We start from the raw sequence: 12,001 nt of genomic DNA on the forward strand, positions 1-12,001 counted from the left end.
ATTAAACTGATTTTCTGCACTTTTTGAGGTGAGCACAAATCCTTTCAATAAGACGCTTGACAGTGTTTTTACCTTTTAGTTTAGAAGAATTATCTATTTTAATTACTTCAGTCCAGTCAATCATTTATTCTACCATTTCCTTCAAAGTTAGCAGGTTGAGTCAAATTAAATTCATGCCCAGATGTGTATGGTCCAATCTGCCAGTAGTTGTGATCAGCAACTTTTGTATTTAAAGTTAAAATGAGGTAGGCTCAGAGGCTAAAATAGGGAAAGAAAAAGCTAAAAATTACTTAGACAAGTTAGATGTCTAAAGGTCACTATGGCCTGAAATATTCAAGGAGTTGACTGAAGCAATTATCTTTGAAAAGTGATAGAAGACAGGAGAGATTCCAGAGGACTGGAAGAGGGCAAATATAGTGCCAATCTATAAAAAGGAGAATAAGGACAATGTGGGGAATTACAGACCAGCCATCTTAACTTCAGTACCTGGAAAGATAATGGAACAAATAATTAAGCAATTAGTTTGCAAACACCTAGAAGATAATAAGGTGATAAGTAACAGCATGGATTTGTCAAATATAAATCATGTAAAACCAGCCTAATAGCTTTCTTTGATAGAATAACCAACTTTCTGGATGGGGGGGAAGTGGTAGATGTGGTATATCTTGACTTTAGTAAGGCTTTTAATATTGTCTCGCATGACGTTCTCATAAACAAACTGTGGAAATACAGCCTGGAAGGAACTACTATAAGGTGGATGCATAACTGATTGGAAAACCATTCCCAGAGAGTATTATCAGTAGTTCACAGTCAAGCTGGAAGGGCATATCAAGTGGTGTCCTGTAGGGATCAGTTCTGGGTCCGATTCTGTTCAAAATCTTCGTAAGTGATTTTGATAATAGCATAGAGAGTACACTTATGAAGTTTGCAGATGATACCGTGCTGGGAGGAGTTGCAAGTGCTCTGGAGGATAGGATTAAAATTCAAAATGATCTCGATAAATTGGAGAAACGGTTTGAAGTAAACTGAATGAAATTCAATAAGGATATATGCAAAGTACTCACTCTATTTAGGAAGGAAAAATAAGTTGCACAGATACAAAATGGGAAATGACTGCCTAGAAAGGAGCACCACGGAAAGGGACTTGGGGTCATAGTGGATCACAAGCTAAATATGAGTCAACAGTTGAACACTGGTGCAAAAAAAGCAAACATAATTCTGGAATGTATTGGCAGCAGTGTTGTAAGCAAGACATGAGAAATAATTATTCTGCTCTACTCTGTGCTGATTAGATCTCAGCTGGATATTTTGTCCCAATTCTGGGCACCACATCTCAGGAAAGATGTGGACAAATTCAAGAAAGTCCAAAGAAGATCAACAAAAATGATTAAAAATCTAGAAAACGTGACCTGATTGAAAAATTTGTTTGGTCTGGAGAAGAGAAGACTCAAGGGGGACATGAAAACAGTTTTCAAGTACATAAAAGCTTGTTCTGCAGAGGAGGGCGAACATTTTTTTCTCCTTAATTTCTGAGGATAAGACAAAAAGTTTAAATTTCAGGAACGGCAGTTTAGGATGGTCTAATCTAATACTTAGCCCTGCCTTTAGTGCCGGGGACTGTACTATTGAAGACCTTTTGAAGTCCCTTCCATTCTATTTGAAATCCCTTTCTACAATTCTGTGATTCTATATTGATATAATAAGAATCACAGAAACTTGGTGGAACAATGATTACCAATGGGACACAGTATTACCAGGGTACAAAATATATAGGAATGACAGAGGAGGTCGTGCACATTATATGTGAAAGAAAGTATAGAGTCAAATGTAGTTAAAATCTTAGAGTATCACTACATCTCTATGGATAGAAATTCTGTGCTTGAATAATAAGAGTATAGCAGTAGAAATATACTTCCAACCATATGACCAGGAAGGTGATGAGGACTGTGAAATGCTCAGGGAGATTAGAGGGACTACAAAGACAGAAAATGCAATAGTATTGAGGATTTCAACAGTCCAAATATTGACTGGATTCATGTCACCTTAGGACTGGATGCAGAGATAAAATTTCTGCACAATTAATGACAGCTTCTTGGAGCAGCTAATTCTGGAGCCCACAGGGGAGGCACAGTTCTTGATTTAGTTATAGGTGGTGCATAGGATCTAGTCTAAGAGATGAATAATGCTGAACCACTCAGTAAGAGTAACTATAATGTAATTAAATTTAACATTCTTGTAGGGGAAAAACCAAAGAAACCCACCACAGTTGCATTTAATTTCAAAAAGGGAAACCACAAAAATGAGGAAGCTAGTTAAATGGACATTAAAAGAAACACCCATAGGAGTGAAATGCCTGCTAGCTGCATGGATAGCTTTTTAAAAACACCATCATAGAGGCTCGAACTGTATGTATGCCCCCACATAATAATAATAATAATAATAATAATTAGTTTTAAGAAACAGTAAGAGGATCAAAAAAATGCCAACATGGCTATAGAGAGTAAAAGAGACAGTTAGAAACACACAGAAATCCTTTTAAAATTGGAAATCAAATCTTACTGAGGAAAATAGAAAGGAACATGAACTCTAGCAAGTCACCATGTAGAAGTATAATTAGGCAAGCCAAAAAAGATTTTGAAGAGCAATTAGCAAAACACACACACACTCACAGCAAAAATTATTTTAAGTACATCAGAAGCAGGAAGCCTGTCAAACAATCAGTGTGGGCACTGGACAATTGAGATGCTAAAGGAGCACTCCAGGAGGACAAGATCGTTGGGGAGAAACTAAATGAATTATTTGCATTGGTCTTCACTACAGAGAATGTGAGGAAGATTCCCATACTTCAGCCATTCTTTTGAGGTGATACGTCTGAGGAACTGTCCCAGAATGAGGTGTTGGTAGAGGAAGTTTTTTGAACAAACTGATAAACAGTAATAAGTCACCAGGAGCAGATGCTCTTCACACAAGAATTCTGAAGGAATTCAAATATGAATTTGCAGAATTACTAACTCTGCTGTGTAACTGATCATTTAAATTAGCCTCTGTACCAGATGACTGGCAGATAGCTAATGTGACATTGATTTTAAAAAAGGCTTGAGAAGCAATCCTGGTAATTATGGGCTGGTAAGCCTAACTTCAGTACCTGGCAGATTGGTTGAAACTATAGTAAGGAACAGAATTATCAGACACATAGATTGTCAGCATGTTGGGGAAGAGTCAGCACTGCTTTTGTAAAAGGAAATCACCAGTCTATTAGAATTCTTTGAGGGTGTCAGCAGACTTTTGGACAAGGGTGATCCAATAGAGTGTACTTGCACTTTCAGAAAGCCTTTGACAAAGTCCCTCATCAAAGGCTCTTAAGCAGAGTAAGCAGTCATGGGATAAGAGGGAAGGTCCTTTCATTAATTAGTAACCGGTTAAAAGATAGGAAATAGTAGGAATAAATGGTCCATTTTCACCATGGAGAGAGGTAAATAGTAGAGTCACTAAGAATCTTTACTGGGACCAGTACTGTTTAACATATTCATAAATGATCTGGAAAAGGGGGTAAATAGTGAAGTGGCAAAATTTGCAGATGATACAAAATTACCCAGGACAGTTAAGTCCAAAGCTGACTGAAGCGTTAGAAAGGGATCTCACTAAACTGGGTGACTGTGCAAGTAACCGGCAGAAGAAATTCATTGTTAAGTACAAAGTATGCACATTGGAAAACATATTCCCAGCTAAACTTACAAAATAATGGGTTGTAAATTAGCTGTTACCACTTGAGAGAGCCAGCAGTTATTCTGGGTAGTTCTCTGAAAACATCTACGCAATGTGCGGTGGCAGTCAAAAAAGCTAACGTTTGTGGTAAAATGATGATAGCATTTATTGCATTTCTCTGTATTTTTAGGTTCTGGTTATGACATGTCATGTCATTTTGAATGTTTTGAAAAATGAATACTTATCCCTGTCAAACATTAATCTTCTGGTGTTTGATGAATGCCATCTTGCAATTCAGGACCATCCATATCGAGAAATTATGAAGGTAGGTCATTATTATTTCACTTTTTTATATTCAGTATCTCTAATTTCACTGTGATGGTCAGATTGCAAATCTGTTAGTGAAAAGCTCACTGGCTAATTTGCTTAGTGTAAAGATTAGTACATAAAATCATTTTTGTATGTATTGCTCTCAAGAAGGAAATATTGAATTGTTGCTACCATTTCATGACACAAGTGATGTAGTAGCTGATAATCAATGCTTTAATGCTATTCAGAAATGTAACTCTTCATAAAATTGTTTTATTGGGTGCTGTCTAGGTTTTTGATTAGTGTGAGATAGCGAGGGCAGAGGACAGGAGGAGAGTGCTGGAAGGGAGGTATGTGAGCCCAAGAATGCTCAGGGCTCTGTTCCCTGTTGATTAACTGAGTGCCATTAGGGGGCAATTAGGGGAAGCTGGGGCCAATGAAGGACCAGCCAGGAGCTTCATAAAAGCCCTCCGCCCCAAACAGTCAGGGGACAAGCAGGAGGAGTGGGAGTGGAGTGGACGAATGAAGGTATCCGGCTCAAGGAGCCAGAAGGAGGGGGAAAATTAGCCCAGGGGAAGACAGTGCAGCTGGGAACACGGTGCCAGCAGCACATAGCTGCCTCTCATAGGGCCCCTACCTCCCTCCTTAGGGAAGACAGGGTGACCAGACACGCCCTGGCCTACTAGAGACAGTGCAAGCGTGGGACCCACTAGAGGATAATTTCATATCCTTATCATGGTGTCCCTGTTTAAAATATGTTTTAACTAAATACAATTGGTGTAGTAAGAACAATAGCACTTTATATTTCATGTAAATCATGGACTTCCTTCATTAAACAAATTGTTTGGACACAAGAACTTAACGCTTGTTTGTGGTAAAACTTCAGAGTAGAAACCTGAAATGTATCTAACTTTGCATGGTAGCTTAAATATGTACCTGAAAGGGTATTTCATGTTTTTAAAAATAAAATACTTAAGTATCACTCCTATTCACTAGAAAACTGAGAATGAGAAGCAATGGGAAGTGTATAGTGTATTTTGGGAAGCTGAATTTACTGAAGTTACTGGAGTGAACTGATACCAGTGATGACGTAGGATGGTGAAACCGGTATATTTACCATAACGTACAGTGGTGGTGATTGGGAAGATGATCAGAAATTGATTTAGTAGTGCAGCTAAATTTTATCGTGAATTTTAAATTAAATCTTATTTTAAGTAAATGGAATTGTTGAACCTTGAAAAAGCCATTGGCAAAATATATTCATTTGAGAGAGTGTTTATTTTTATTTTAAAATAGGCACTGATTTCTAAAGCTTTAAGCTCTCTTTTGTTGTGAGGGCATTTTTGGCCTTGTGCATTATTTGCCCCAATTGAAGTGAACCAAACAACTCAAAGAGCATCTCCTTCTGTATCTCTTTTTCTTTATCCATCCTTATCTGTCTTCCTTCCTCCACTCCTTCCCCAATGAATGATAGACTTAACCAGGGCTCATGTGGTAGGTTTAATTTTTTTATAGTGATATTTTAATCCTTTGACATGATGTAAACACTTAAAATACGGTCTTTGTGTTAAAAATGTTGACAAGATACCCCACACCTGCTTTTACGTGCTTTAAATATCTCTATTTAGTAGAATGTGTATCAAATTTCTGCCTTTAAATACTTTTAGTAAAACAATAAAAGTTAAAATTTTTATATTTTAATATATTTCAATTTTCTAATTTAACTTTAGTTGGTTAGTTATGCTAGATTGAAAATATCCACTGTTCTTTTTCTGACACCTGGCGTTGAAATATTATTTGAACTTGAGGTACCTAGATATCTATCTGTAAAGCTGCACTCAGGATGCTGTGGTGGGGGAATTGACTGTCTTACTACTCTGCTGTTCTAGTTTACTTCACAGATCTGTGAGAACTATCCATCATGTCCTCGAATCCTGGGATTAACAGCTTCCATTTTAAATGGGAAATGTGATCCTGCTGAGTTAGAGGAGAAGATTCAGAAACTGGAGAAAATCCTAAAAAGCAATGCTGAAACTGCAACTGATTTGGTGGTCTTAGATAGGTACATTTTAATACATAACTGTTGGTGTTAAATTTATATTTCTGTTTTCATATCAATAAGAATAAGGAAAGAACACTTTCAGTAATGTGTTTTTTTTGAGTAGTGAGAGCTTTTAAAAGGAGTGGTGAAGAATTACCTAAGAGGAGATTTCTGAAAAGCAGTTGTTCCTTAGATTGAGAGCTGTTTGGGGCAGGGACTACAATTTATAATGTTTGGAAGCAACTAGCATATTAATGAAACTCTCATAACCTGTGAGCTGGTTTTGGCAGGATTTCACAGCTCCCACTATATGAGATCCTACAGAGCTTAGAGGTCTTGCAGATTTTAAAATATTGCTTAGGTTAGAAAAAAGTGTTTAAAAACAATTCAGAAATACTATGGCAGATGGACTGTCTTGTGTATGTTTGCACAGAGCCTAGAACATTGTGGGTGCTACCTAAATAAAGATTAATAATAATAATAATATGGCTCTTGCTTGTCACGTAGCAGAAGAAAAATATATATGTTCATCAACGTGTGCATCCATAGTCAGTGAGTTAATAGTAATTGCCCCTCCCCCTCCTGATTGGGTGGTATAAACATAAATAAATGCTTTAGTTAAGACAAAGTAAAAGAGGGTATAAATGCCTTATCCACTAGCATACATTTGAAAAGGGGCCTTTATCTAAATATATCTGAACTATTCACTTTTGAGAAGTTCGCTCTCTTCTTTGAGTGCTGGTCCCTATGTGTATTTCACATGTGGGTACGCAGGTGCGCCATGCGCCTGCATCTAGATGTTCTTAACAAGCAGTGTCTGTTGGCTTGCACATGAGCAGTTGCTCTCTCTCTGCTCCAGACGAAAGGTATAAGAGGCAGTGTGGACCGACACCACTACAGTTCCTTACTAACGTTGCATTGCTTGAGTTGGAATCCTTTGTCCATAGATCTCTCCAGCTTCTTTCTTGTAATACCCTGTAAATAGATATTGTAAATAGGTTTTTATATTAGCACAGTTGGTTTTTATAATGTAGTAGAGCTTGCTTTTTCTCTTGGTGGGGAGCACTTCCCCTTCGTCTGGGACAATGCCCAGAGAATTGCATCTCTTGCCCTCACTCCTTCTCCATGAGTGATGACCACCAACACTGCCTCTGCTGTTTGGATGAGACTGCTATCTCTGTAAAGTGCAGAATCTGTTGCTTGTTTTCTCCTGCGCACACACATGAAGATCGTAAACTTTGGTTGAAGAAACACCTTATGAAGAAGACTGAGACCTTACTCTGATCTGGGCCAGGGAAACCCTTGTACATCAGCCCCAACTGACAAGCAGTGCCCCCCAAGCACAAGCTTGGGAACGGAGTCTTGAGCTGCTAAGCCCAAGGACTTGTCATCCAGGACTTTGCATGAGAGCAAGGGACACTCATGGGTATGAAGACAGATCTCTGTCCAGGTCTGTTCCTAAGAGAAGAGTTCTGTCGCCAACCCCATACAGGTCAGGCAAGCCTTTGTGTGCTGCTCTTAAGGGGTTAGCACTGCTTATAAACCCCTCCCCTCCAACCCACTGGTAGGAGGGTAAAGCATGAAAGAAAAAAGATCCATCTGTTCCATTAGTGGCTGTGTCTCCTAAACATAAAGACCAGCATCTGCCAACTCCATCCAAGAGTGCTGGATCTGATGGTTCAGCAGTACAGGCTTGTCCTTCGAAGGACCAGTCAACAGCAATGTCTCAGGACACATTGGCACTATCGATCACAACCAGATACCAAACACTGGGATTTACGGGCACTTAACCTCTCATTAGACATATCTTCTTTCCCTTATCCTCAGTCTCCTCTCCTCTTGGACCCGATCCTCCTGTGAGGGATTTTGCCACACAGGAAGATAAAAAATACGTCAGTAACACAGGAGCCATCTTCAGTCCTCAGGCAGAAGTGTTCAGCGTCTGGTACTGTAAACCCCACCAGTGGAACAGGAGCAGATCTCTGATTCCAGTACCCTCACACCTAAAAGAATGGAGAGATGCAATTTTGTCCTGGGAAAAGAAAATGAGTTTCTTTTCATTCATCCTGGTGGTGCAGGCAGTTTTGGAGAGAACAAGGTCACAACATCCTAAGAACACCGTCTGAGGAGGACTCTGAGGTTAGCTCTTTTGGGAAGAAAGTTATTCTCTTCTATGAGGCTGGAATTCTGTATCACTATCTGTCAGGCTTTGTTACTGTAATAAGATTTTAATTTGTACTTTAGACTGGCAGACTAAGGACAAACCTCTCCTTGAGGACACAGCCCAATTCTTCATCAATGAAGATAGGCTAGTGGCAATAAATCCCTACAAGCTACAGTGGATGCAGCTGACATGGCAGCTAGAGGGCTACCATTGGTATAGTTTTGAGTTAGAATCATAGAATATTAGAGTTGGAAGGGACCTCAGGAGGTCATCTAGTCCAACCCCCTGCTCAAAGCAGGACTAACCTCAGTTATCATCCCAGCCAGGGCTTTGTCAAGCCTCAGCTTAAAAACCTCTAAAGATGGAGATTCCACCACCTCTCTAGGTAACCCATTCCAGTGCTTCACCACCCTCCTAGTGAAAAACTTTTTCCTAATGTCCAACCTAGACCTCCTGCCCTGCAACTTGAGACTGTTGCTCCTTGTTCTGTCATCTGCCACCACCGAGAACAGCCTAGCCCCATCCTCCCTGGAATCCCCTTTCAGGTAGTTAAAGGCCATTATCAAATCCCCCCTCATTCTTCTCTTTTGCAGACTAAACAAGCCCAGTTCCCTCAGCCTCTCCTCCTAAGTCTTGTGCTCCAGCCCCCTAATCATTTTTGTTGCCGTCCGCTGGACTCTCTCCAACTTGTCCACATCCTTTTTGTAGTGGGGGGCCCAAAACTGGACACAATATTCTAAATGCGGCCTCACCAATGCCGAATAGAGGGGAGTAATCACTTCCCGCGTCCTGCTGGCAATGCCCCTCCTAATGCAGCCCAGTATGCTATTAGCCTTCTTGACAACCAGGGCACACTGCTGATTCATATCCAGCTTTTTATCCACTGTTACCCCCAGATCCTTTTCTGCAGAACTGCAGCCTAGCCCTTCGGTCCCCAGTCTGTAGCTGTGCATGGGATTCTTCCTTCCTAAGTGGAGGACTCTGCACTTTTCTTTGTTGAACCTCATTAGATTTCTTTTGGCCCAATCCTCCAGTTTGTTTAGGTCACTCTGTATCCTATCCCTACCCTCCAGGGTATCTACTACTCCCCCCAGCTTAGTGTCATCCGCAAACTTGCTAAGGGTGCAATCTACCCCATCCTCCAGATCATTAATAAAGATGTTGAACAAAATCGGCCCCAGGGCCGACCCCTGGGGAACTCCGCTTGTGACCGGTTGCCAGCTAGACATGGAGCCATTGATCACTACTCGTTGAGCCCTATGCTCTAGCCAGTTCTCTATCCATTTTATAGTCCATTCATCCAACCCATACTACTTTAACTTGCTGTTAAGAATACTGTGAGAGACAGTATAAAAGCTTTGCTAAAGTCAAGGTATATCACATCCACCGCCTTCCCTCTTCAGAGTTCTCCAGAGAGGTGCAGAACATCAGAGGACTCACTATTCAATAAGTCACACTTGTTTAATGAGAAAACTGATGAGTCCCTACACTTGTTGAAAGACTCTGGACCAACCCTCCGCACCTTGGGAATTTACACCCTGGCACTGAAGAGAAAATACTGCAGGCAGGTGTATTGAACAAGACCACCCCCTCCACAAACTTTCTACCACTAGTGTCCAGCCAGTCCTCTGTGCAAGTAGCAGAGGATTCAGAGGAGGCTGAAAATCAAGGCCTCTACCACCACGATCTCTGCCCATTCTGCAAAGGGCTACTTTTGATGTCTCAGTTGAGAACCTCCTATCTTTATTAATGCCAATCACTTCTAGCCCCTTGGTGTTTGGAGGCCAGCTCTCACTTTTTGCCCATAATTGGGATGCCATCATGACAGACATTTGGATTCTAGAAATTATCCACCAAGGTTATTCTATCAGAAACCCCCTTTCTGCTTCCTCTTCAGGGACCACTTTCACAAACAGATTCTTCTCCAGGAGGTGGATTCTGTGCATGAACAAATAAGTCTGCTTTGATCCCCACACAGACAATGAACTTTCTTGGAGCGACGCAGTTCAATTTCAGCAAGAGCTTTCCTCCCCACAGAAAGATTCCAGTCAGTGAGCAATTTGATATCACAGGTTACCCACTGACCAAAGACTGTGGTGAAAGTATGCCTATTTCTACTAGACCACGTGGCCTCATATATTTATATGACACCATTCAACTTCATCTTTGCTGACTATCGGTCTCACTCTGGTCCATCTACTCACCAGACAAGGATCATATCAACACCAGAGTGACCGTTCCCACCAGTGTCATTGCCTCTCTTACCTGATGGTTAAACCCCAAACCAGTGCAATTGGCAGTCCACATCAACACTCCCACCTCTTGTGCCACCATCAGAACAGATGCATCTCTTCTGGGTTGGTGTGCTCACCTGAATGACCAGACTCTACACTTGGACGCCCCAGGAGGCCAGACTGCACATCAAAGTGCTAGAAATGAGAGCAGTCTACCCCATTCATATCTTAACTCCATATCCAAGTTGTCCGACAACATCACCACAGTCTTTTATGTAACAAGCAAGGTGGAGCAAGATCCTTTTTCCCCTCTTCCTGGAAGCAGTCAGGCTTTGGATTTGTTGAATTAGAAACCACATACTATTCAAGCCACATACCTTCCATCTGTTCAGAATTCTTTAGCAAACAACCTAAGTAGGCACTTCTTTGCAGACCACACATGGAAAATATACAGCTCTGTCCTGAGCAAGATAGTCACTCAGTGGGGAGCACCTCAGTGGTATCTCTTTTGCATCCCAAATGAACAGGAAACTTTCCTTATACTGCTTCAGAGCAGCTATGGGCCACGATTCCTAGAACAGCACTCTACTGTTGTCATGGACAGACCAAATCAGTTTAGCCTTTCCACCATTCATTTGCTAACAAAGGTTTTGGGAAAGATCCATCGTGATAAGGCCAGAGTCATTGTCATAGAGCCCAAATGGCCCAGACAGCTTTGGTTCCTGGAATTTCTGAGGATGTCAAACCATCCTCCTGTCCAGTGTCTGCCCCTTCCTGAATCTTCTAATACAGGAAGTCGGCAAAATCAGACACTGAAGTTATGACCCCTTTCATCTCACAATCTGATGTTTAAAACAAAAAAAAAGCTCTGGGGGCAATCCTGGAAATTACAGGCTGGTAAGCCTAACTTCAGTAACAGGTATATTGTTTGAAATTACAATAAAAAATAGAATTATCAGACACACAATATGTTTGGGGAGTGTTAACACAGTTTTTTGTAAAGGAAAATCATGTTTCACCAAACTATTAGAATTTTTTGTGTGTGTTAAGTATGTGGACAAGGGTGAGCCCATTGATGATACAAAATTAGTCAAGATAGTTACATCCAAAGCCGACTATGAAGAGTTCTTCTTCGAGTCCTTGCTCATGTCAATTCCATTATAGGTGCGTGCATGCCCCCGTGCAGTTACCGGAATATTTTTCCCCTTAGCAGTAGGGCTGGCTTCAGCGCCCCCTGGAGCACCATGCACATGCCGCGATACATAAGGCGTCGCTGGCCCTACGACCCCTCTGTTCCTTTTTTCCGCCAGTGACGGTTAGTGGAACTGTGTTCATTGCTTGCTCAATCTGCAAGTGCCTCTTAATGTTTAGTTTTAAGTGTTCTTAAGTAGAAGTAGTTAGTGTATTTTAGATAAATAAATAAGTAAATAGTTTAGTAGTTAAGGTTTAGTCCCATTAGGGACCTCTGCCTAGCAGTGGGGCATGCCCCCATTGCCAGGCTTCAAGCTCTGTAAGTCTTGCAGCAAGCCCTTCCCACTTAGTGACCCC

General features: G+C 41.0%; 1 protein-coding gene across 4 annotated transcripts in view; it reads left to right on the forward strand.

Annotated features, from left to right (window-relative positions):
• Positions 1–12,001, forward strand: part of DICER1 (dicer 1, ribonuclease III) — a 119,046-nt gene that overhangs the window by 39,523 nt on the left and 67,522 nt on the right. For 3 of the 4 annotated variants that reach the window (XM_067555112.1, XM_067555111.1, XM_067555113.1), the window contains exons 7-8: positions 3,896–4,030; positions 5,904–6,076. In XM_067555112.1, the coding sequence (XP_067411213.1) occupies positions 3,896–4,030; positions 5,904–6,076 (308 nt within the window). Of the gene's footprint in view, positions 1–3,895; positions 4,031–5,903; positions 6,077–8,094; positions 8,195–12,001 lie in introns of those variants that run through there. The other variant, XM_067555114.1, reaches the window with a different exon arrangement.

The sequence above is a fragment of the Emydura macquarii genome, unplaced genomic scaffold, assembly GCF_026122565.2.
Source record: "Emydura macquarii macquarii isolate MOO-44397 ecotype Brisbane River unplaced genomic scaffold, CSIRO-AGI_Emac_v2 contig_1551, whole genome shotgun sequence".
Lineage (NCBI taxonomy): Eukaryota > Metazoa > Chordata > Testudines > Chelidae > Emydura > Emydura macquarii.